This window comes from Oncorhynchus kisutch, linkage group LG28, assembly GCF_002021735.2.
Source record: "Oncorhynchus kisutch isolate 150728-3 linkage group LG28, Okis_V2, whole genome shotgun sequence".
NCBI lineage: Eukaryota > Metazoa > Chordata > Actinopteri > Salmoniformes > Salmonidae > Oncorhynchus > Oncorhynchus kisutch.
Genome location: NC_034201.2, coordinates 25,678,874 through 25,705,482, shown reverse-complemented (window position 1 = coordinate 25,705,482; position 26,609 = coordinate 25,678,874). Strand labels below are relative to the sequence as shown.

General features: G+C 42.2%; 1 protein-coding gene across 2 annotated transcripts in view; it reads left to right on the top strand.

The window, feature by feature from the left end:
* The window catches only part of LOC109873110 (DNA repair protein RAD51 homolog 3), a 31,947-nt gene extending 6,150 nt beyond the window's left edge, over positions 1-25,797 (top strand). For both annotated transcript variants that reach the window (XM_031807899.1, XM_020464655.2), the window contains exons 7-10: positions 3,552-3,618; positions 3,922-3,982; positions 10,935-10,995; positions 22,850-25,797. In XM_031807899.1, coding sequence (XP_031663759.1) covers positions 3,552-3,618; positions 3,922-3,982; positions 10,935-10,995; positions 22,850-22,975 — 315 coding nt within the window. In that variant the 3' untranslated portion in view covers positions 22,976-25,797. The remainder of the gene's footprint in view (positions 1-3,551; positions 3,619-3,921; positions 3,983-10,934; positions 10,996-22,849) is intronic.
* The last annotated feature ends 812 nt before the right edge of the window (positions 25,798-26,609 follow it).

Here is a 26,609-nt window from a genome sequence, read left to right as displayed (position 1 = left end):
TGACAAACCTCCTGGCATTGACAACTTAGATGGAAAGATAGGAGTGGCTATCTGTCATATCTTTAATCTGAGCCTAGGGGAAAGTTTTTGTCCTCAAGCCTGGAGGGATGCCTAAGTAATTCCGCTACCCAGTAGTGGTAAAGCAGCCTTTTACTGGTTCTATCAGCAGACCTATCAGCCTTTAGCAAACTGTTGGAAAAAATTGTTTGACCAAATACAATACTATTTCTCTGTAAACAAATGGTCAACAGACGTTCAGCATACTTCTAGAGAAGGGCACTCTATGTACTGCTCTTACACAAATGACTGATGATAGGTTGGAATAAATGTATACTAAGAAGATTGAGGGAGCTGTACTGTTAAAATTTCAGTGCAGTCTTTTGATATATTTGACCATAACCTGTTGTTGAGAAAGTGTTATAGCTTTTCAACCTCTGCCACATAGTGGATTCAGAGCTATCTATCTAATACAACTCAAAGGGTTTTCTTTAATGGAAGCTTCTCTAATGTCAAACATGTAAAGTGTGGTGTACCGCAGGGCAGCTCTCTGGGCCCTCTAATATTTTATATTTTTACCAATGACCTGCCATTGGCATTAAACAAAGCATGCATGGCTATGTATGCTGATGATTCAACAATGTACACATCAGCTAATAAAGTCACTGAAACACTTAACAAAGAGTTGGTATTTTTTGGAATGGGTGGCCAGTAATAAACTGGTCCTGAACATCTCTAAAACTAAGAGCATTGTATTTGGTACAAATCATTTTAGATCTCAGCTGAATCTGGTAATGAATGGTGTGGCTGTTGAACAAGTTGAGGAGACTGACTTACCTGGTGTTACCTTACATCAACATATAGATTCAATGGTTATGTAGATGGATGAGAGGTCTGTTTGGGGAGAAAGGACTCTTCTTTTTTTGACACCATCCTCCAGATGGATTATTGTCCAGTCATATGGTCAAGTGCTGCAAAGAAAGACCTTGTTAAGCTGCAGCTGGCCCAGAACAAATTTTTGCTCTTCATTGTAATCAGAGGGCTAATATTAATACTATGCACGTCAGTCTCTCTTGGTTAAGAGTTGAGGAAAGACGGACTGCGTCACTTCTTCTTTTTATAAGAAACATTTAGTTTGAAATTCCAAATTTATTTTCATAGTCAACTCGCACACAGCACTGATACTCACACTTATGACACCAGGGGTATTTTAACAGTACCCAGGTCCACAACAAATTCAAGGAAACGTACAGTATTATACTGAGCCATGAATGCATGAAACTACCATCTTTTATACAGGCAAAAAAGTATTTAGTCAGCCACCAATTGTGCAAGTTCTCCCACTTAAAAAGATGAGAGGCCTGTATTTTCATCATGACAGACAAAACGAGAGAAAAAATCCCAAAAATCATATTGTAGGATTTTTTAAAATAAATTTATTTGCAAATTATGGTGGAAAATAAGTATTTGGTCACCTACAAACAAGCAAGATTTCTGGCTCTCACAGACCTGTAACTTTTTTTTAAAGAGGCTCCTCTGTCCTCCACTCGTTACCTGTATTAATGGCACCTGCTTGAACTTGTTATTAGTATAAAAGACACCCGTCCACAACCTCAAACAGTCACACTCCAAACTCCACTATGGCCAAGACCAAAGAGCTATCAAAGGACACCAGAAACAAAATTGTAGACCTGCACCAGGCTGGGAAGACTGAATCTGCAATAAATCAACTGTGGGAACAATTATTAGGAAATGGAAGACATACAAGACCACTGATAATCTCCCTCGATCTGGGGCTTCACGCAAGATCTCACCCCGTGGGGTCAAATGATCACAAGAACGGTCAGCAAAAACCCCAGAACCACACGGGGGGACCTAGTTAATGACCTGCAGAGAGCTGAGACCAAAGTAACAAAGCCTACCATCAGTAACACACTACGCCGCCAGGGACTCAAATCCTGCAGTGCCAGACGTGTCCCCCTGCTTAAGCCACTACATGTCCAGGCCCGTCTGAAGTTCCCTAGAGAGCACTTGGATGACCCATAAGAAGATTGGGAGAATGTCATATGGTCAGATGAAACCAAAATATAACTTTTTGGTAAAAACTCAACTCGTCGTGTTTGGAGGACAAAGAATGCCATACCTATTGTGAAGCATGGGGGTGGAAACATCATGCTTTGGGGCTGTTTTTCTGCAAAGGGACCAGGACGACTGATCCGTGTAAAGGAAAGAATGAATGGGGCCATGTATCGTGAGATTTTGAGTGAAAACCTCCTTCCATCAGCAAGGGCATTGAAGATGAAACGTGGCTGGGTCTTTCAGCATGACAATGATCCCAAACACACTGCCCGGGCAACGAAGGAGTGGCTTCGTAAGAAACATTTCAAGATCCTGGAGTAGCCTAGCCAGTCTCCAGATCTCAACCCCATAGAAAATCTTTGGAGGGAGTTGAAAGTCCGTGTTGCCCAGCAACAGCCCCAAAACATCACTGCTCTAGAGGAGATCTGCATGGAGGAATGGGCCAAAATACCAGCAACAGTGTGTGAAAACGTTTGACCTCTGTCATTGCCAACAAAGTATTGAGATAAACTTTGGTTATTGACCAAATACTTATTTTCCACCATAATTTGCAAATAAATTCATAAAAAATCCTACAATGTGATTTTCTGGATTATTTTTCACATTTTGTCTGTCATAGTTGAAGTGTACCTATGATGAAAATTACAGGCATCTCTCATCTTTTTAAGTGGGAGAACTTGCACAATTGGTGGCTGACTAAATACTTTTTGGCCCCACTGTATAGCGCAAGTGAACAGCAAACCTTGTTTCAAAAAAATTATAAAGCAACACCAAGGCGCAATGCCTCTCCCCAATGCGACCTACTTGTTTTTAATATATATATTTTTTTTAACCTTTTATTTAACTAGGCAAGTCAGTTAAGGACAAATTATTATTTTCAATGATGGCGTAGGAACAGTGCCTCTGCCTTATTCAGGGGCAGAACAACATATTTTTTCCCCCCTTGTCAGCTTGGGGATTCAATCTTGCAACCTTTCGGTTACTAGTCCAACGCTCTAACCACTAGGCTACTTGCCGCCCCAGTACGTGTAACTGTTAGAAGCACACACAATACATGTTAATGTTTTTAAATTTATATCAATTGTAAAGTCTCGTCTGTAGTCTTTTTAATATGTGTCAGACCCCAGTAAGACTAGCTGTCGTCATTGGCGTTGGCTAAAGGGATCATAATATATAAATTGTGGTGGCAATACATTCAAGCGAATAGGGGAAAGTAATAGGTACACTCTGACTTGGAATAATAAATCAAATCAAATTTATTTATATAGCCCTTCGTACATCAGCTGATATCTCAAAGTGCTGTACAGAAACCCAGCCTAAAACCCCAAACAGCAAGAAATGCAGGTGTAGAAGCACGGTGGCTAGGAAAAACTCCCTAGAAAGGCCAAAACCTAGGAAGAAACCTAGAGAGGAATATAACTCTAATAATAATATAATAATATAACTCTTGAAACTTCCATTTCCTTCATGTTTAGGTTATTCTTACCAATCAGATGACTACAAAGGTTTGGAGTGGCCAATCGAAGCTTGTTCCTGCCTTAGGTGAGAAGGACTGTTGTGATGCACTGACTGTAGATGCTACAAACAATATGTATGTAACAAACGGTTAGGGCCAAGAATTACAGTACATTTTGCAATTCAGACAGTCCTATACCTCTCCCAATTTTTAAACCCAACTCATTTACTGTACAATTAGCTTTTGCCTGTCTGCCAATGGCTCATAAGTATTTCTTAGTGTCATGTGTGGCTGTGCTAAGTAACTGTTGTTAAATGTGAGCGTGTCACTGATTGTAGACGTGGTTAACATGGCTCTGTGTGGGTGCCTGTCGTCTTGTAAATCTGCAGGTGAGAGCTGGGGTCACGCTGCTACACAGAGACTCATCCTACACTGGGAGGGCACACACAGGTACTGTACTAACACCCCTTTACATGGATGGTCTCTGGAAGGAAGCCTACCTGCTACCACAATTATTTGTCCCTGCCAGGGTGTCTGTTAGGAAAATTTGGCACTGGACAATGTGACCAGCAAGATTTACATTTACCAAACATTTGAGAAATTACCGGACTTCCATATGCATTGGGTGCTTAACGCATTAGGGCGTCCACCCACGGTGCTCAAAATCACATGTAGATTATTGTAATTCATCTTAACAGAATATAAGTTAGCCTGTAAAGTTATAATATAGAACAACGTTCTTATATCCACATGACCAGTTTAATTGAAAAACAAAACATCGCCCGTTGCATATTCATCCCTGCTTTAAATCATAACTGAATATCATTTAAAAATATATATATTTAGCCTAGAAGAACAAGTTTCCTACACAGTAATGAAACACAACTTCAAAATATAATATTTGTGTAATATAATTTGCGAACGACCTGTCCTATAGGCTATTTGTTTGACCATTTTAATGAATAAATAACAAAACACAGCTGTTTTCAAATACAGTCTAGGGCTCTCTGATTGAATTTAGCCTTGGCACGAACAAAACACTGCTGTCTACGAAAACCAGGGCCAGCCCGCCCCATTGCCGCTGCGATTCAGTACCACGGCAGTGGAAAGAGGCCACTCTAGGTGGCCACAAAATGAAAAAATTATATAAAACTAATGTTGGACAATCAAATTCTATATGTAAATTAACAATTCGTTAAGGCTGGTTCATTGAGGGAAAGCTTATTTTGCAAGGCTCCTGTGAAACAAGGCCTGCGCCATATATTTATGGAAGTACTTGTTTCCAAAGCTCAAATGATATCACTCTTTTTACAGTTTTACTGGATTATTGTCATTTGAACTATCGTGGGATCGTGACTATGTGGTGATTGACAGAGTCGAAAGCCTTGGCCAGGTCAATGAATACGACTGCACAGTATTGTTTCTTATCGATGGCGGTTAAGATATCGTTTAGGACCTTGAGCGTGGCTGAGGTGCACCCATGACCAGCTCTGAAACCAGATTGCATAGCGGAGAAGGTATGGTGGGATTCGAAATGGTCGGTAATCTGTTTGTTGACTTGGCTTTCGAAGACCTTAGAAAGGCATGGTAGGATAGATATAGGTCTGTAGCAGTTTGGGTCAAGAGTGTCCCCCCCTTTGAAGGGGGGGATGACCGCAGCTGCTTTCCAATCTTTGGGAATCTCAGACGATACAAAAGAGAGGTTGAACAGGCTAGTAATAAGGGTGGCAACAATTTCGGCAGATCGTTTTAGAAAGAAAGGGTCCAGATTGTCTAGCCCGGCTGATTTGTAGGGGTCCAGATTTTGCAGCTCTTTCAGAACATCAGCTGACTGGATTTGGGCAAAGGAGAAATGGGGAAGGCTTGGGCGAGTTGCTGTGGGGGGTGCAGTGCTGTTGACCGGGGTAGGGGTAGCCAGGTGGAAAGCATGGCCAGCTGTAGAAAAATGCTTATTGAAATTCTCAATTATAGTGGATTTATCGGTGGTGACAGGAAACACTATCTTCAGTGCAGTGGGCAGCTGGGAGGAGGTGTTCTTATTCTCCATGGACTTCAGTGTCCCAGAACTTTTTTGAGTTTGTGTTGCAGGAAGCAAATTTCTGCTTGAAAAAGCTAGCCTTGGCTTTTCTAACTGACTGTGTATATTGGTTTCTAGCTTCCCTGAAAATGTGCATATCACAGGGGCTGTTCGATGGTAATGCAGAACGCCATAGGATGTTTTTGTGTTGGTTAAGGGCAGTCAGGTCTGGAGAGAACCAAGGGCTATATCTGTTCCTCTTTCTAAATTTCTTGAATGGGGGCATGCTTTTTTTTTTAAATAACCAGGCATCCTCTACTGACGGGATGAGATCAATATCCTTCCAGGATACCCCGGCCAGGTCGATTAGAAAGGCCTGCTCACTGAAGTGTTTCAGGGAGCGTTTGACAGTGATGAGTGGTCTTTTGACCGCTGGCCCATTACGGATGCAGGCAATGAGGCAGTGATCGCTGAGATCTTGGTTGAAAACAGCAGAGGTGTATTTAGAGGGCAAGTTGTTTAGGATGATATCTATGAGGGTGCCCGTGTTTACAGCTTTGGGGTGGTACCTGGTTCATTGATAATTTGTGTGAGATTGAGCGCATCAAGCTTAGATTGTAGGATGGCTGGGGTGTTAAGCATGTTCCAGTTTTGGTCGCCTAGCAGCACTAGCTCTGAAGATAGATGGGGGGCAATCAGTTCACATATGGTGTCCAGAGCACAGCTGGGAGCAGAGGGTGGTCTATAGCAGGCGGCAACGGTGAGAGGTGGATTTTTAAAAGTAGAAGTTCAAATTGTTTGGGAACAGACCTGGATAGTATTACAGAACTCTGCAGGCTATCTTTGCAGTAGATTGCAACACCGCCCCCTTTTGTCATTCTATCTTGTCTGAAAATGTAGTTAGGGATGAAGATTTCAGAATTTCTGGTCTTCCTAAGGCAGGATTCAGACACGGCTAGAACATCCGGGTTGGCAGAGTGTGCTATAGCAGTGAATAAAACAAACTTAGGGAGGAGGCTTCTAATGTTAAAATGCATGAAACCAAGGCTATTACGGTTACAGAAGTCATCAAAAGAGAGCACCTGGGGAATAGGAGTGGAGCTAGGCACTGCAGGGCCTGGATTCACCTCTACATCACCAGAGGAACAGAAGAGGAGTAGGATAAGGGTACGGCTAGAAGCTATGAGAATTGGTCATCTGGAACAGAGTAAAATGAGGTTTCTGGGGGCGATAAAATAGCTTCAAAGTATAATGTACAGACAAAGGTATGGTAGGATGGGAATGTATGGTAGGATGTGAATACAGTGGAGGTAAACCTAGGTATTGAGTGATGAGAGAAATATTGTTTCTAGTAACTGTTGGAGATGAATCAGAATTAGTTGGGTAACATAAGATGTTTTATATGCTTATGTGAGATTGTTGTCATTAGAATGTCTCCTTTTGCACTATACTGTTGGCAGTTGCATTTTTCCCTTCTCGGCCAGGAAAAAGTAACTTGGGGCCTAGTTGGGGGAGAGGTCATCCTTGTCTTTTACATGTCTGGTGCTTACCAGAATATCAGAAGGGGAGGAGGACAGAATGGAACATTGTCTTCATATGTGAATGTATCTGTTAAACCATGTGAATGGATGATTAAGGGAGAACCAATTATCTATTGGCTCCACAATGTCTGTGCGCAAGTCACTCCCCTCTGAGCTTGTCCAGGAGTGGGGAGAATAGTTTTTTTAACTTGAGATAGGAGAAGATAAAGTTGACAATTGATATATGCCATTGGATGAGGTAATGTTTTGGTACTATAAAGTACCAGGAACGAGATTAGAATCTCGTCTTAGAGACCAAACTGAACGATTCATTTATATAATTCATTTATAGACACTGAATTGATCTGATAGTCAAAGGGCTATGATGGAGCTCATATAATTAAAGATTAAGTATAACTGACTGGTGTGTGGTTTGTATACTCTCCTCATTTAGTAATACAGGAAATTACCACGACAAAACATAATTGAAACCAGGTGATGTCATCGCATGTGTGGGTGGTGGAACTGAAAGGTTGGATAAGGTATATAGTGAGCAGGGCTAGAGGCTCTACAGTGAAATAAGCCAATAAACACTAACCAGAACAGCAATGGACAAGGCATATTGACATTAAGGAGAGGCATGCTTAGTCGAGTGATCATAAGGGTCCAGTGAGTAGTGAGGTTGGTTGGGGTCACGTCGATTCAGACAGCTAGCCGGGCCATCAGTAGCAAGCTAGCATAGGATGGAGGTCTGTTTTTAGCCACCTCGTGCGTTTCCGTTGGTAGATTAGTGGGGCTCCGTGTGGTAGAGGGGATCAATCCAATTGGAAAAATAGATATAGTTAAAGTGACCCAAGAAAAATTGTCCGATAGACCTATTCAGATAGCAGCCAATAAGACAGCTAACGATTAGCGGGCCGCAGATGGGCGTTCAGGTAACGTCGCAAATGAGGGGCCAGTTGGATAACTCCCTCGGGCAGATAACGGCGGTAGTCCAGACGTGAAGGCCTGGTGGAGCTCCGCATCGGTAGTAAAACGGGTCCGGATAGGTGATTGTAGCCCAGGAGTGGCTGATGGAACTCTTCAGCTGGCTAGCTGCGGAATAATTTATGTTTGCTCCGGGATCGACGCAATAATCTGTAATAAAATTAATTATGTAATCTAGCATGCATCTTTATGTCGTGTGCGGTTCTACATGGTCTAAGTAACGGGCTAGTTTGGATTTAACACTGATACAAATGCATCTGTAAAAGGCTAATATCGGCCAATTTTTTTAAATATATTTTTTTATATTGGTGAACCAATAAATCGGTCGGGCTCTGAGTAGAAAGTGTACTTGTTTGCCTTTTGGATAATGCTCATCAAGCATCAATGAGGTTGTAATTGGAGTATATCTATTTCGCAAAATAGATGGCATCATGAGGAGGAAACTTATGTGGATATATTGAAGCAACTTCTCAAGACATCAGTCAGGAAGTTAAAGCTTGGTTACAAATGGGTCTTCCAAATGGACAATGACCCCAAGCATACTTCCAAAGTTGTGGCAAAATGGCTTAAGGACAACAAAGTCAAGGTATTGGAATGGCCATCACAAAGCCCTGACCTCAATCCTATAGAAAATTTGTGGGCAGAACTGAAAAAGCGTGTGCGAGCAAGGAGGCTTACAAACCTGACCAAGTTACACCAGCTCTGTCAGGAGGAATGCTCCGAAATTCACCCAACTTATTGTGGGAAGCTTGTGGAAGGCTACCCGAAATGTTTGACCCAAGTGAAACAATTTAAAGGCAATGCTACCAAATACTAATTGAGTGTATGTAAACTTCTGACTCACTGGGAATGTGATGAAATAAATAAAAGCTGAAATGAATAATTCTCTCTACTATTATTCTGACATTTCACATTCTTAAAATAAAGTGGTGATCCTAACTGATCTAAGACAGGGAATTTTTACTAAGATTAAATGTCAGGAATTGTGAAAAACTGAGTTTAAATGTATTTGGCTAAGGTGTATGTAAACTTCCGACTTCAACTGTACAAACTCTGCGTTCCTGGTGTGCCCAGAGAGCAAATCAAGTGCACTATATTGCTAATAAATGGATTTACAGCTACATGATCCTATTTCCCTATTTAGGCTTGCATATCTGTTAACTTAGTTCCTTCATTACCCACCCTAATTCATCAAGTCTGCTAGCTAAACTACAAATGTCAAATGGTTACTTGTTTTTTATGTGATAAAAAAAAATCATACTTTTATATATACTGTATATATATTTTTTAAATGCTGCTTAAGAAACTCTATGCTGCCACTCGCCATTATGCTCCAACCCTGTAATTAGTGTGGGAGGTAGGGAAGGGGAAGGAGGGGGGTGAACGGCCAATGAGTTTCTCTGTGGGTCCTGTTTTTTGTTACACGTCCATGGGCTTATCAAGATTTAAAATGATAAATTACATGAGAAATATTGACAACACTAACTATTCTCAATTGGAATTTGAAAGTCCTAAATTGTCCTATCAAACGTTCCAGCTGTCTTGATATCCTAGTAAGAAACCACATTGACATGGCCAACGCTCCAAGAAACACCAGCTCCATAAGGACGAACATGGAATGCAGAACCATTTGTACAAAGGGGCTGCTTTTTCATCAGCCCCAAACAAAACTAAAAGGTGTAATCATAATGATACAAACTCCAAATCACCATCTTTGGTAAAGGAATGCAGAATCACTTTTCTTAAATGTATCCATAATGGAAAGAAATAAACTTTTTTAATGTGACTGCTCCAAATTAATATGATCCTACGTTTGATTCTCTGAACAGCATATTGTGAGAATTAACTGAATGCCATCAGGTTATTGGGACCAAAGTTCCCTGAAAAAATGTCAGCACTGAGCAAAATACAGGTCTGCTGAGCGCAAACATGAACATTGTGAAAATTCTGTCCAACTTCCAGCATGCGTATACTGTAGACACTGAGGCTATACCCGTTTTAACAGTGGTCATGTAGGCCTACCAGAGTGGCCTACCAGAGTGGCCTACCATCAAAAACGATGGAGAAAATGCATCCTTTAATATTTTAACATGGCTGTTCTCATTCAGCCTACAGTAGCAACCAATGTGTGGTGTTCAATGTAGGCCTACATTACATGAGACTTAAAAAAAAACATGCAGGCCTTAACCTGTTTATCCACTTGTCCTTCAGACAATGAGGTGACTGAGAATGTTGTGGTGTTTGCAAGGAACCACTTTACAAAATAAAATGCATTATTAGTCCCATACCATTATTACAGAGACTGTGCAAGAGATTTTGTTGTAGGCAGAACACATCGGAGTAGGATCCGGTGCCCATTTGTTTTGAAAATGCCACCGCGCTGGTGCGCACCTGAATTAAATGATAATAACTACACCATTTTTATTTTTCCCAGATCTAAAAAATGGTCCCCAAATGTGGTTTATGCATTGTTATGGACTTAAAAACAAGAATGGGATGTTCTATTAAAAAAACTACAAAAAATGGGGGAAATCAGTCCTTCTCCCCGCTTTCTATTTGTCCATGGTATAGTTTTGATATATTTTATTTTATTCTGCCCCCTCTAGAGGATTTCGCAGAAAATAACACGTGGTGCTTTGAAATCTGCAATAAATACATTTTGCACTTTTTATTTTAAGTCCCTTTTGTTTTTACAGTAAATATATCCAAATCAATGTAAGAACACAAGGGCATGCTAATTAAAAACATAGCTGTTCATTATTAGCCTTGTTCTGTATGGAATGCAGGTGATAAGACACAGGCCATTGTAAATGATTATTTTTGTTCTAAACAAAAGTTAGTTTAGTACCCTGTCCTCACCTCTGTTTCCTTCTCCTAGACTTGCATCCCTGTACAAGTCACCCAGCCAAAGGGAGGCCACAGTACCCTACCAGATCACTGTGAGTACACACTGGTTTTCTCCCAACACTCTCAAATGGCTTCCTTTCCTCACCTCCTGTCCATCATGACTAGTGATTGGTGAAAAGATTGGATAGTCCACTTCCAACCATATTGCTTTTATCTATCTTGTCCTTCCAAACCAGTGGTAATAAAGGAAAGGAGTTGGGCCAAATGTATGTTGTTTATGCAATAACTTTGTGTACAAACTATTTTGCACTTTTTGGAATGTTTACAGCCCCTAAAACCATTTTGGATATCATTTGATTACTGGAGGAAAATACACTAGCTGTGTTCAAATACCCATATTGAGTATATACTATTAGTTAATTTTAGTATACTGTAAATGAACGGTATGGTTTCAGTTGAGTGTACTGGCACTTTGCCTGTCTACCGGAAGTTGATGCTGTTGTGATGAAACCTCTTGCTAGCTTGTTAACACAACAAATGACTAGCTAGACATTTTACGACTTCGGGTGTGTTCATAAATTCAATCTGGAGTGCTAGAGTGCGCTCTGGGAGTTCGTAAATTCAGAGCGGTTCGCTCTCGGAGCTTTCAGAGCACACACTGATTACTAGATTACATTGCTCTGCATTTTCTTAAAATTTGTCATGATTGGTTAAAGCATTACATTTGTATCCACTTTCATCGGACTTCGGCAGCATTTTCTGCAATTTCCTTCAAATCTGAAAATGTTGTGAAGCCGAGCCCATTTTCTGAATTGCATTATGGGTTCTAAAAGCACAGAAATAGTGTCCACTGCTTGAATACTTCGTATTTTGGCGGATTTTAGTACGACATCCGTGAACTTTTGGAATACTAACTATATTCATACTATGGCCAATAAGCATACTATATACTCAATTTACGTCACAAATAGTACGGTTAGTATGAGTATTTGAACACAGCTACTATGTTGATGTATGACTGTGTATAATAAATACTGCAATGCCAACAGCTGTGGTTGAATTGAGCTTTAAGACTCTCAATCAAATCAAAGTTTATTTGTCACGTGCGCTGAATACAACAGGTGTAGACCTTACAGTGAAATGCTTACTTACAGGCTCTAACCAATAGAGCAAAAAAGGTATTCGGTGAACAATAGGTATGTAAAGAAATAAAACAACAGTAAAAAGACAGGCTATATACAGTAGCGAGGTTATAAAAGTAGCGAGGCTACATACAGACACCGGTTAGTCAGGCTGATTGAGGTAGTATGTAGATATGGTTAAAGTGACTGCATAGATGAACAGAGAGTAGCAGTGGCGTAAAAGTAGGGTTGGCAGGTGGTGGTGGGTGGGACACAATGCAGATAGCCCGGTTAGCCAATGTGTGGGAGCACTGGTTAGTCGGCCCAACTGAGGTAGTATATACATGAATGTATAGTTAAAGTGACTATGCACATATGATAAACAGAGAGTAGCAACAGCAGGGGGAGGCACACAATGCAAATAGTTTGGGTAGCCATTTGATGACCTGTTCAGGAGTCTTATGGCTTGGGGGTAAAAACTGTTGAAGCTTTTTTGTCCTAGACTTGGCACTCCGGTACCGCTTACCATGCGGTAGTAGAGAGAACAGTCTGTGGCTGGGGTCTTTGACAATTTTTAGGGCCTTCCTCTGACACCACCTGGTGTAGAGGTCCTGGATGGCAGGCAGCTTAGCCCCAGTGATGTACTGGGCCGTACGCACTACCCTCTGTAGTGTCTTGTGGTCAGAGGCAGAGCAATTGCCGTACCAGGCAGTGATGCAACCAGTGATGCTTTCGATGTTGCAGCTGTAAAACCTTTTGAGGATCTCAGGACCCATGCCAAATCTTTTTAGTTTCCTGAGGGGGAATAGGCTTTGTCGTGCCCTCTACACGACTGTCTTGGTGACCATTCTAGTTTGCTGATGTGGACACCAAGGAACTTGAAGCTCTCAACCTGCTCCACTACAGCCCTGTCAATGAGAATGAGGGCATCCTCGGTCCTCCTTTTCCTGTAGTCCACAATCCTCTCCTTAGTCTTGGTTACGTTGAGGGATAGGTTGTTATTCTAGCACCACCCGGCCAGGTCTCTGACTTCCTCCCTATAGGCTGTCTCGTCGTTGTTGGTGATCAGGCCTACCACTGTTGTGTCGTCTGCAAACTTTATGATGGTGTTGGAGTCATGCCAGGCCATGCAGTCGTGGGTGAACAGGGAGTACAGGAGGGGACTGAGCACGCACCCCTGGGGAGCTCCAGTATTGAGGATCAGTGTGACAGATGTGTTGCTGCCTACCTTCACCACCTGAGGGCGGAGCGTCCGGAAGTCCAGGATCCAGTTGCAGAGGGAGGTGTTTAGTCCCAGGATCCTTAGCTTAGTGATGAGCTTTGAGGGTACTATGGTGCTGCAGTCAATGAATAGCATTCTCACGTAAGTGTTCCTTTTGTTCAGGTGGGAAAGGGCAGTGTGGAGTGCAATAGAGATTGCATCATCTGTGGATCTATTTGGGCGGTATGCAAATTGGAGTGGGTCTAGGGTTTCTGGGATAATGGTGTTGATGTGAGCCATTTACCAACTTTTGAAAGCACTTCATGGCTACGGATGTGAGTGCTAGGGGTCTGTAGTCATTTAGGCAGGTTGCCTTTGTGTTCTTGGGCACAGGGACTATGGTGGTCTGCTTGAAACATGTTGGTATTACAGACTTAATCAGGGACATGTTGAAAATGTCAGTGAAGACACCTGCCAGTTGGTCAGCACACGTCCTGGTAATCCGTCTGGCCCCGCAGCCTTGTGTATGTTGACCTGTTTAAAGGTCTTACTCACGTCGGCTACGGAGAGCGTGATCACACAGTTGTCCGGAACAGCTGATGCTCTCATTCATGCCTCAGTGTTGCTTGGCTCGACGCAAGCTTAGAAGTGATTTAGCTCGTGTCACTGGGCAGCTGGCGGCTGTGCTTCCCTTTGTAGTCTGTAATAGTTTGCAAGCCCTGCCTATTAAGACGAGCATCGGAGCCGGTGTAGTATGATGCAATCTTAGCCCCTGTATTGACGCTTTGCCTGTTTGATGGTTTGTCACAGAGCATAGCAGAATTTCTTGTAAGCTTCTGGGTTAGAGTCCCGCACCTTGAAAGCGTCGGCTCTACCCTTTAGCTCAGTGCGAATGTTGCCTGTATCCATGGCTTCTGGTTGGGGTATGTACGTACAGTCACTGTGGGGACGACGTCCTCGATGCACTTATTGATAAAGCCAGTGACTGATGTGGTGTACTCCTCAATGCCATCAGAAGAATCCCGGGAACATGTTCCAGTCTGTGATAGCAAAACAGTCCTGTAGGTTAGCATCTGCTTCATCTGAGCACTTTTTTATAGACTGAGTCACTAGTGCTTACTGCTTTAATTTTTGCTTGTAAGCAGGAATCAGGAGGATAGAGTTCCATTCACTATTTAAGTGTGTAGATGACATGCATTTTTATCCCCGCTGGCCCGGTTTCAATACTGGTGCATGATAATAGTCTAAATAAAAACAAATGTCAAACGTATATGTAAAGACCAGATTAAATCAAGAATAATCTGATGGGTGATTTATCACTTGTGAATTATATATTATAATTTGTGAATGATGCCAAGCATAAACAATGCCTTTATTTGTATTTTTTTGCGACTTGTTCAAATCATAGTTGCACACCTCATGTAGCCCTGCCCATAGGGCCCAAATGTTTTAATGTTTGTATCAAAAGTAAAGTGGCCAAATAACTCATTCAAATTAAGCACGTTTAATCTGCTTTACAAGGGGTGTAGAGTTTAACTGGCATACATAAGCAGTGCGTTTCAAGTTTGGGGAATTGAATTTTCACCATAAAAATGCACCTTTTATAATAAAAGCATTACATGCATAACTGCATTTGCGGTCACTTTTGATGATGGTGTTTTCCGCTATTGGAACATTTGCGTTTTATAGCCTACTAACGTGTGCATTGCTGCGCTTGTAGTATGAAGAAATAGCCTAATAGTTTATCAATATTTTAAGCTAAATGTTCTGATCTGTTGCGTCAGCCATTTTGCATGAAGTTTTTTTTTATGCTAGTGGTTGTATTAATTTGGGATCTATTGTATCCCACAACTGTCCCAGAATGTTTTGAATTATTTATTTATTGCACAGAATAGAATAGGTCAACTTTTGTACTATGGGGGATAGTAGATTGACACAGGTTAGTGCTTTTGCTGTTTGTTAGGCCTACTCATCTTGTTGGCAGACAAAGTAAATGTGGATAGTTCTTCCAATATCTTCAATATGCACCTCGGAATTGGATAAGGACGCTCGCAGTTGTGCGATCACGTGACAGAACCATGTGAGTGAAAGGCGCTTCAGATTGTGCAGCACACTCGGAGGAGAAGAACGCAGCACCAAACAGATTTTTTTTTTGATGGTGCATTACAGCCACAAAGGGGATGCCGCTGTGAAATTCAAGGCATTATCAAATGCTTGTCAAATTGTGATTGAGAGACATGATGTCTGTACAGCCTGTGCAAAATACAAAGCAGAGCTCATGCCTTTCAAGCAACGTTTTTAAAATCATCATTAGTCTCATCATGCAGCCTTACAATGTATTAAATCAAAACATACAGCCTAATGTTTTTAGAACAACTAAAGTTACATTAATAACTCTAAATTAAGCATAGAGGATTACCTATTTCTTTGTTAACAGCTCAACACAGAATAGTCGCATGTGCGCAATCCCTCAAATCGTTTTGGAGAAAATATTTGTATTTTATTCAGCTTTGATCAATTGGATTCTTCTTACTATAATATAAAATAGTTCCACGGAATTATAAGAACATTTTGTCTGCTAAATTTACTAGTGTAGTCCACAGCCATTTGGCATAGCCACATCAGGACCGAACATAAGGACAACAAAGAGTATGCAATTATTTCCTTCTGAAATAGACCACATTTTCTTCATATCATTCTTCTTTAGACCTATGTAAAATAAATAATGGATTTTAAAATGGCATGTAGGCTATGCGTGGAAGACGGATGCTAAATGTGTTTGTGAATTAATGGTCAATTACGTGAGACCGACAGTTATTTGCTTGACAATCACTGCCACAAGCCTACTTCGAGTCAATTAAAATTATATTCACATTCTGTATCGGCAGGACAGTTGAAAAGTTGCACCTTCTGGCTGAGGATTTTAATGCAGAGAAACTGAAATCTGTTTCACCTCATTTCTACCAACATGTCTCCAGTGCAACTAGAGGTTAGAAACTCTAGATCACTTCTACTCTGCACAAAGAAATCTGACCATAACTCCATCTTAATTTGTGCATACAAGCAATAACTTAAACAGGAATACCAGTTATGCGCTCAATACGGAAGTGGTCCGATGAAGCGGATGCTAAGCTACAGGACTGTTTCACTAGCACAGATTAGAATTTGTTCCGGGATTCATCCGATGGCATTGAGGAGTTTACCACAAGTCACCCCTTCAGTAATAATTGCATCGACAACGTTGTCCCCGTAGTGCTCATACATACCCTAACCAAAAGCGATGGGTTACAGGCAACATCTGCACTGAGCCAAAGGCTAGAGCTGCCGCTCTCAAGGAGAGGGACACAAATCCAGACGCTTATAAGAAATCCCGCTACGCCCTCCAACGAACCATCAAAGTGTCAATATAGGACTAAGATTGAATCCTACTACACCAGCTCTGACACTCGTCGGATGTGGCAGGGCTTACAAACCATCACGAATTACACAGGGAAACCCAGCTGTGGACTGCCCAGTGATGCAAGCCGACCAGACGAGTTAAATGTCTTCTATGCTCGCTTCTAGGCAAGAAACACAACCATGCATGAGAGCACCAGCTGTTCCGGACAACTGTGTGATCACGCTCTTTGTAGTCTGTAAATCCTTTAAACAGATTAACATTCACAAGGCCACAGGGCCAGACATATTATCGGGACTCATACTCGGAGCATGTGCTGACCAGCTGGCACGTGCCTTCACTGAAATTTTCAACCTCTCCCTGACCCAGTCTGTAATACCCATATGTTTCAAGCAGACCTCCATAGTCCCTGTGCCTAAGAACACCAAGGAAACCTGTCTTAAATGACTATCGCCCTGTAGCACTCGCAACTGTAGCCATGAAATGCTTTGAAAGGCTGGCCATGGCTCACATCAACACCATCATCCCAGACACCCTGGACCCACTCCAATTAGCATACCGTCCCGACAGATCCACAAATGATCAAATCAAATCAAATTTATTTATATAGCCCTTCGTACATCAGCTGATATCTCAAAGTGCTGTACAGAAACCCAGCCTAAAACCCCAAACAGCAAGCAATGCAGGTGTAGAAGCACGGTGGCTAGGAAAAACTCCCTAGAAAGGCCAATACCTAGGAAGAAACCTAGAGAGGAACCAGGCTATGTGGGGTGGCCAGTCCTCTTCTGGCTGTGCCGGGTGGAGATTATAACAGAACATGGTCAAGATGTTCAAATGTTCATAAATGACCAGCATGGTCGAATAATAATAAGGCAGAACAGTTGAAACTGGAGCAGCAGCACAGTCAGGTGGAAGTTGAAACTGGAGCAGCAGCATGGCCAGGTGGACTGGGGACAGCAAGGAGTCATCATGTCAGGTAGTCCTGGGGCATGGTCCTAGGGTTCAGGTCCTCCGAGAGATAAAGAAAGAGAGAAGGAGAGAATTAAAGAACGCACACTTAGATTCACACAGGACACCGAATAGGACAGGAGAAGTACTCCAGATATAACAAACTGACCCCAGCCCCCCGACACATAAACTACTGCAGCATAAATACTGGAGGCTGAGACAGGAGGGGTCAGGAGACACTGTGGCCCCATCCGAGGACACCCCCGGACAGGGCCAAACAGGAAGGATATAACCCCACCCACTTTGCCAAAGCACAGCCTCCAATCTTCAACCACCAACTTACCATCCTGAGACAAGGCTGAGTATAGCCCACAAAGATCTCCGCCACGGCACAACCCAAGGGGGGGGGGCGCCAACCCAGACAGGATGACCACAACAGTGAATCAACCCACTCAGGTGACGCACCCCCTCCAGGGACGGCATGAGAGAGCCCCAGCAAGCCAGTGACTCAGCCCCTGTAATAGGGTTAGAGGCAGAGAATCCCAGTGGAAAGAGGGGAACCGGCCAGGCAGAGACAGCAAGGGCGGTTCGTTGCTCCAGAGCCTTTCCGTTCACCTTCCCACTCCTGGGCCGGACTACACTCAATCATATGACCCACTGAAGAGATGAGTCTTCAGTAAAGACTTAAAGGTTGAGACCGAGTTTGCGTCTCTGACATGGGTAGGCAGACCGGTCCATAAAAATGGAGCTCTATAGGAGAAAGCCCTGCCTCCAGCTGTTTGCTTAGAAATTCTAGGGACAATTAGGAGGCCTGCGTCTTGTGACCGTAGTGTAGGTATGTACGGCAGGACCAAATCAGAGAGATAGGTAGGAGCAAGCCCATGTAATGCTTTGTAGGTTAGCAGTAAAACCTTGAAATCAGCCCTTGCTTTGACAGGAAGCCAGTGTAGAGAGGCTAGCACTGGAGTAATATGATCAAATTTTTTGGTTCTAGTCAGGATTCTAGCAGCTGTATTTAGCACTAACTGAAGTTTATTTAGTGCTTTATCCGGGTAGCCGGAAAATAGAGCATTGCAGTTGTCTAACCTAGAAGTGACAAAAGCATGGATTAATTTTTCTGCATCATTTTTGGACAGAAAGTTTCAGATTTTTGCAATGTTACGTAGATGGAAAAAAGCTGTCCTCGAAATGGTCTTGATATGTTCTTCAAAAGAGAGATCAGGGTCCAGAGTAACGCCGAGGTCCTTCACAGTTTTATTTGAGACGACTGTACAACCATTAAGATTAATTGTCAGATTCAACAGAAGATCTCTTTGTTTCTTGGGACCTAGAACAAGCATCTCTGTTTTGTCCGAGTTTAATAGTAGAAAGTTTGCAGCCATCCACTTCCTTATGTCTGAAACACATGCTTCTAGCGAGGGCAATTTTGGGGCTTCACCATGTTTCATTGAAATGTACAGCTGTGTGTCATCCGCATAGCAGTGAAAGTTTACATTATGTTTTCGAATAACATCCCCAAGAGGTAAAATATATAGTGAAAACAATAGTGGTCCTAAAACGGAACCTTGAGGAACACCGAAATTTACAGTTGATTTGTCAGAGGACAAACCATTCACAGAGACAAACTGATATCTTTCCGACAGATAAGATCTAAACCAGGCCAGAACATGTCCGTGTAGACCAATTTGGGTTTCCAATCTCTCCAAAAGAATGTGGTGATCGATGGTATCAAAAGCAGCACTAAGGTCTAGGAGCACGAGGACAGATGCAGAGCCTCGGTCCGATGCCATTAAAATGTCATTTACCACCTTCACAAATGCCGTCTCAGTGCTATGATGGGGTCTAAAACCAGACTGAAGAATTTCGTATACATTGTTTGTCTTCAGGAAGGCAGTGAGTTGCTGCGCAACAGCCTTGTCTAAAATTTTTGAGAGGAATGGAAGATTCGATATATGCCGATAGTTTTTTATATTTTCTGGGTCAAGGTTTGGCTTTTTCAAGAGAGGCTTTATTACTGCCACTTTTAGTGAGTTTGGTACACATCCAGTGGATAGAGAGCCGTTTATTATGTTCAACATAGGAGGGCCAAGCACAGGAAGCAGCTCTTTCAGTAGTTTAGTTGGAATAGGGTCCAGTATGCAGCTTGAAGGTTTAGAGGCCATGATTATTTTCATCATTGTGTCAAGAGATATAGTACTAAAACACTTGAGCGTCTCTCTTGATCCTAGGTCCTGGCAGTGTTGTGCAGACTCAGGACAACTGAGGTTTGGAGGAATACGCAGGTTTAAAGAGGAGTCCGTAATTTGCTTTCTAATAATCATAATCTTTTCCTCAAAGAAGTTCATGAATTTATCACTGCTGAAGTGAAAGTCATCCTCTCTTGGGGAATGCTGCTTTTTAGTTAGCTTTGCGACAGTATTAAAAACTGAATTTCGGATTGTTCTTATTTTCCTCAATTAAGTTAGAAAAATAGGATGATCGAGCAGCAGTAAGGGCTCTACGGTACTGCACCGTACCGTCCTTCCAAGCTAGTCGGAAGACTTCCAGTTTGGTGTGGCGCCATTTCCGTTCCAATTTTCTGTAAGCTTGCTTCAGAGCTCGGGTATTTTCTGTGTACCAGGGAGCTAGTTTCTTATGAGACATTTTTTTAGTTTTTAGGGGTGCAACTGCATCTAGGGTATTGCGCAAGGTAAATTGAGATCCTCAGTTAGGTGGTTAACTGATTTTTGTCCTCTGGCGTCCTTGGGTAGGCAGAGGGAGTCTGGAAGGGCATCAAGGAATCTTTGTGTAGTCTGTGAATTTATAGCACGACTTTTGATGTTCCTTGGTTGGGGTCTAAGCAGATTATTTGTTGCAATTGCAAACGTAATAAAATGGTGGTCCGATAGTCCAAGATTATGAGGAAAAACATTAAGATCCACCACATTTATTCCATGGGACAAAACTAGGTCCAGCGTATGACTGTGACAGTGAGTGGGTCCAGAGACATGTTGGACAAAACCCACTGAGTCGATGATGGCTCCGAAAGCCTTTTGGAGTGGGTCTGTGGACTTTTCCATGTGAATATTAAAGTCACCAAAGATTAGAATATTATCTGCTATGACTACAAGGTCCGATAGGAATTCAGGGAACTCAGTGAGAAACGCTGTATATGGCCCAGGAGGCCTGTAAACAGTAGCTATAAAAAGTGATTGAGTAGGCTGCATAGATTTCTTGAGTAGGCTGCATAGATTTCATGACTAGAAGCTCAAAAGACGAAAATGTCATTTTTTTTTTTGTAAATTGAAATTTGCTATCGTAAATGTTAGCAACACCTCCGCCTTTGCGGGATGCACGGGGGATATGGTCACTAGTGTAGCCAGGAGGTGAGGCCTCATTTAAAACAGTAAATTCATCAGGCTTAAGCCATGTTTCAGTCAGGCCAATCACATCAAGATTATGATCAGTGATTAGTTCATTGACTATAATTGCCTTTGAAGTAAGGGATCTAACATTAAGTAGCCCTATTTTGAGATGTGAGGTATCATGATCTCTTTCAGTAATGACAGGAATGGAGGTGGTCTTTATCCTAATGAGATTGCTAAGGCGAACACCGCCATGTTTAGTTTTGCCCAACCTAGGTCGAGGCACAGACACGGTCTCAATGGTGATAGCTGAGCTGACTACACTGACTGTGCTAATGGCAGACTCCACTATGCTGGCAGGCTGGCTAACAGCCTGCTGCCTGGCCTGCACCCTATTTCATTGTGGAGCTAGAGGAGTTAGAGCCCTGTCTATGTTGGTAGATAAGATGAGAGCACCCCTCCAGCTAGGATGGAGTCCGTCACTCCTCAGCAGGTCAGGCTTGGTCCTGTTTGTGGGTGAGTCCCAGAAAGAGGGCCAATTATCTACAAATTCTAACTTTTGGGAGGGGCAGAAAACAGTTTTCAACCAGCAATTGAGTTGTGAGACTCTGCTGTAGAGCTCATCACTCCCCATAACTGGGAGTGATGCAAAATGATGCAATCTCTATTGCACTCCACACTGCCCTTTCCCACCTGGACAAAAGGAACACCTACGTGAGAATGCTGTTCATTGATTACAGCTCAGCGTTCAACACCATAGTGCCCTCCAAGCTCATCACTAAACTAAGGACCCTGGGATTAATCACTTCCCTCTGCAATTGGATACTGGGCATTGACGGGTCGCCCCCAGGTGGGGGTAGGCAAAAACCCATCTGCCATGCTAACCCTCAACACGGGGGACACTCAGGGGTGCGTGCTTAACCCCCCTCCCGTACTCACTGTTCACCCACGACTACGTGGCCCCACATGACTCCAACATTTGATTTTTTACACCCCCTTTTCTCCCGAATTTCGTGGTATCCAATTGTTTAGTAGCTAATATCTTGTCTCATCGCTACAACTCCCGTGCGAGCTCGTGAGAGACGAAGGTCGAAAGCCATTCGTCCTCCAAACACAAGCCAACCAAGCCACACTGCTTCTTAACACAACGCACATCCAACTCGGAAGCCAGCCACACCAATGTGTTGGAGGAAACACCGTGCACCTGGCAACCTGGTTAGCGTGCACTGCGGCCGGCCCGCCACAGGAGTCGCTAGTGCGCGATGAGACAAGGATATCCCTACCGGCCTAACCTAACCCCATATCCATACCGGCCTAACCCGGTAGGGATAGCCCAGTACATCACTGGGGCGAAGCTCCCTGTCATCTTGGACCTCTACCAGTCACTCCGACTACCTCGTACCCCAGTACACTGACTCTGTACAGGAAACTCCTTGTATGTAGCTTTTATATAGCCTCATTATAGTTTTGTGTTACTCTTTTATCTATTTGCTAATATTCTAACTACATTGTTGGGAAAGGGCGTGTAAGTAAGCGCTTCATGGTGAAGTCTACACTTGTTGTATTTGGCGAGTGTGACAAATAAAATGTAATTTCATAATCTAAACTTACTTTGTGGCTAGCACTACAAATGGCTATAATACACACAAAATACTGAGCTGTGGAAGAAAAGCTCAGACCTGCAGAGCAATGGAAGGTATTACAGCCCATAGTGAAACATGTACCAGCCACGTAGAGCACTATTAAAGTTTCATAACATATCTGACGTTTCTTATGGTTATGTACTTTTAAAAACCTAATTTCTACATGTCAGTCATATTGCACCTTGAACTATGTTATTACTTTAAATTATTTTATATTCAGATTTTTGTTCTGTAAACTCCACTAAGGGAATAAATCGTTATGCTTTATATTTGGCCAATTCCTCACTCGCAGGGTCAAGGCTTTCGAGACGCGCCCCCATCAGACCAACCAAAGGCCTCAGATGACCCCTCTGTGAGACAATCGGGAAGCTTGAGCAAGCGTCCCCGGACGGAAGAGGACCAATCTACAAGAACATAGGGAAACAAGTGGTTTTAGACCATGAATGTGAAATATTGTTTTGTTTGAATGGTATTATACTTAGGGGAACAAAAACCCAATATACTCTTGTCTGCACATTTTGTTGCTGAATATTTTGCTCAACACAATGTACAGTATTTACACTGAGTTGAAATATACAATATTTGCCTCTGTCAATAGCTGTCCTGTAATTACTGCATGTTATACTATCATGTACAGGTAATAGGGCGCCACAAGCCGCCAGAACATCTTCAACACGCCTTGGCATAAATTCTACCAATGATTGTATATATTGTAGGAATGGACAAAGCCATTAATCACGTGACACCATTAATTCCTATGTGAAGACACAAAAGCGCATTGAAGACAAAATAATTTGGTTAAGATGGCATTGCATGGAGGCATAACATGCTCAGTTTGAGCTGCTCCAGGAAGTGCCTTTGCAGTCTAGCTCAATGCTGCCCCCTCTCATTGAGTAAAGGCTTACTAGCCGTATGTTAAGGTTCGGCTGGCGCCTAGGTGAACCGAACGAGTGTACTCGCAGACCTTCGCATGAAAAGACCTTCGCTTGAAAAATGAGAATGCGACAATGGTGCTGTTTGTCCGTATTGAAACGCCATGGCCAGTATACACTTCCTCAAATAGTCAGAATTAAGATCTTAGTCGTGCAATTTGACATCTTACGAGGATGTTTGTTGCAGTATTTCTCAAGTGAAAAAATTTGCATGAAAACGAGTCACTTGTTGAATGACAATAAGCACTTCATTGAAGGATCCCTACTGTTGACCAATCAATGGCAAAGGGGCGTTGACTTTGGCTTCTGAACTCTGGCTTGCCTCAAATTATGTTTGTGTGTATGAACAGCCGAAAAAAAAGTTACAATGTCATCAAAATACACTACATATGTAAAAGTATGTGGACATCAGTGGATTGTGCTTTTTCAGTCACCCGTTGTTGACGGATATAAAATCAGGCACACAGCCATGCAATCTCCATAGACAAACACTGGCAGAATAATGGCCTTACTGAGGAGCTCAGTAACTTTCTGCCATGCTAGAGTTGCCCCGGTCAACTGTAAGTACTGTTATTGTGCAGTGGAAACATGCAGTGGATGGCACAGCTGCGACGTGGTAGGCCACACAGAACGGGACTACCGATTGAAGCGTGTGGTGCGTAAAGATTGTCTGTCCTTGGTTGCAACACTGACTACAGAGTTCCAAACTGCCTCTGGGAGCAACGTCAGCACAATAACTGTTCGTCGGGTGCTTCATGAAATGGGTTTCCATGGCCGAGGAGCCACACACATTCCTAAGATCACCATGCGCAATGCCAAGTGTCGACTGGAGTGGTGTAAAGCTCACCGCCATTGGACTCTGGAGCAGTGGAAACGTGTTCTCTGGAGTGATGAATAATGCTTCACCATCTGGCATGGGGCTGGGCGACATGACCTAATAATCATCTTGATGTATTTTATACGCGTGTGTGTGTGTGTGTGTGTGTGTGTGTGTGTGTGTGTGTGTGTGTTTTTAGAACACCTACTCATTCAAGGGTTTTTATTTTATTTTTTACTATATTCTACATTGTAGAATAATAGTGAAGACATCAACACTAATGAAATACTATATGATTCCATGTGTTATCCCAAAAAAAGTGTTCACCAAAACTAAATATGTTTTAAATTTGAGATTCTTCCAAGTAGCCACTCTTTGCCTTTATGAGAGATTTTCACATTGTTGGCATTCTCTCAACCAGCTTCATGAGGTAGTCAACTGGAATGTATTTCAATTAACAGGTGTGCCTTGTTAAAAGTAGGGGTGCTACACAAAAGATAGCCCTGTTTGGTAAAATACCAAGTCCATATTATGGCAATAACAGCTCAAATAAACAAAGAGAGACGACTGTCCAAAACACGAAGGTCAGTCAATATGGAATATTTCCATCAAGCGCAATACGGAACATTTCCATTTCCAAGAAGAAGAGCCTTGCTTGGCCCAAGAAACACGAGCAATGGATATTAGACCGGTGGAAATGTGTCCTTTGGTCTGGAGTCCAACCGCCGTGTCTTTGTGAGACGCGGTGTGGGTGAACGGATGATCTCTGCATGTGTATTTCCCACCGTAAAGCATGGATGAGGAGGTGTGATGGTGTGGGGGTGCTTTGCTGGTGACACTGATGTTATTTATAATTCAAGGCACACAACCAGCATGGCTACCACAGCATTCTGCAGCGATATGCCATCCCATCTGGTTTGGGCTTAGTGGGACTATCATTTTTCCTGTTTTCAACAGGACAATGACCCAACACACCTCCATGCTGTGTAAGGACTATTTGACCAAGAAGGAGAGTGATGTAGTGCGGCATTAGATGACCTTGCCTCCACAATCCCCCGACCTCAACACAATTGAGATGGTTTGGGATGAGTCGGACCGCAGAGTGAAGTAAAAGCATATGTGGGAACTCCTTCAAGACTGTTGGAAAAGCATTCCAGGTGAAGCTGGCTGAAAGAATGCCAAGAGTGTGCAAAGCTGTCATCAAGGCAAAGGGTGGCTATTTGGAAAAATCTCAAAAATCAAATATATTTTTATTTGTTTAATACTGTGAATTCTACATGATTCCGTATATTTTATCATAGTGTTGTTGTCTTTACTATTATTCTGCAATGTAGAAAATAGTAAAAAATTAAGAAACCCTTGAATGAATAGGTGTCCTAAAACTTTTGAGCGGTAGTGTGTGCTTTTTTACTTAATGGATGATTTTTTAAAATGTTTTCTCTAAGTTTTACTGTACACCTTGGTAAATATATACTGCATTTCAAACAGTCAGCAATGATTTGAATTATTTCAGGGATTGGGAAATTATACCTAAACTAAAAATAAGCCTTCCACAACCACAACCGATTATTTAAAATCGCAGCAAAAATCGCAGCCTTTTTTGGATAAACATTTTAAAAAGTCTATAAAAATGACTTTTTGTTTAAAATTTAACCAGAACATGCATAATGCACATTATTAGTTAATGACTAACTTATTGTAGCAAGCATTATAGAAAATTAAAAACTAGCCAGTTAATCTTTATATTTCAAGTTTAGCCAACTTGTATTTATTTGCTAGCTAACAAGGTAGAACAGTTGAATTGTTATGAACACACCCTTCTATCCATCTCAACTGTTTAAACAGCATGCTAGCCTGTCCACTTTGTTCAGATGTTGAAATCAAGTGGCCTACATTATTTCTCTGAATGAGAACGAGTTGCCAATTCCATATACAAATGCATATTTCTCATTTTTAAACAGACTAGACAGCTAGTATAACAGTCTTTGGCTGAAATGCTGCTATAACTGTACTGCAATGCAAGCGGGACAAACTGAGCATTCATTTTCCAGAACCAATGTACATTGATACTCCAGTTTTTAGGTGTGTGTGTTCTGAGCACAATTTTAGTAGTTAAGACATAAAAACGTAACTTCTCCTCTGAGACATTATTTTACTGTAACAATGTGTTTGTGTCCATGTGACCAATTATGTTGGATTAAACCTCAAATGCAAATAGCGAGTTGAAACCGCTTGTCACAAAGAAGTGATCTCTCATCTTTGTTGTGTGTGTGAGAGAGCAGAGAGGAAGAGGCGAAACGAGG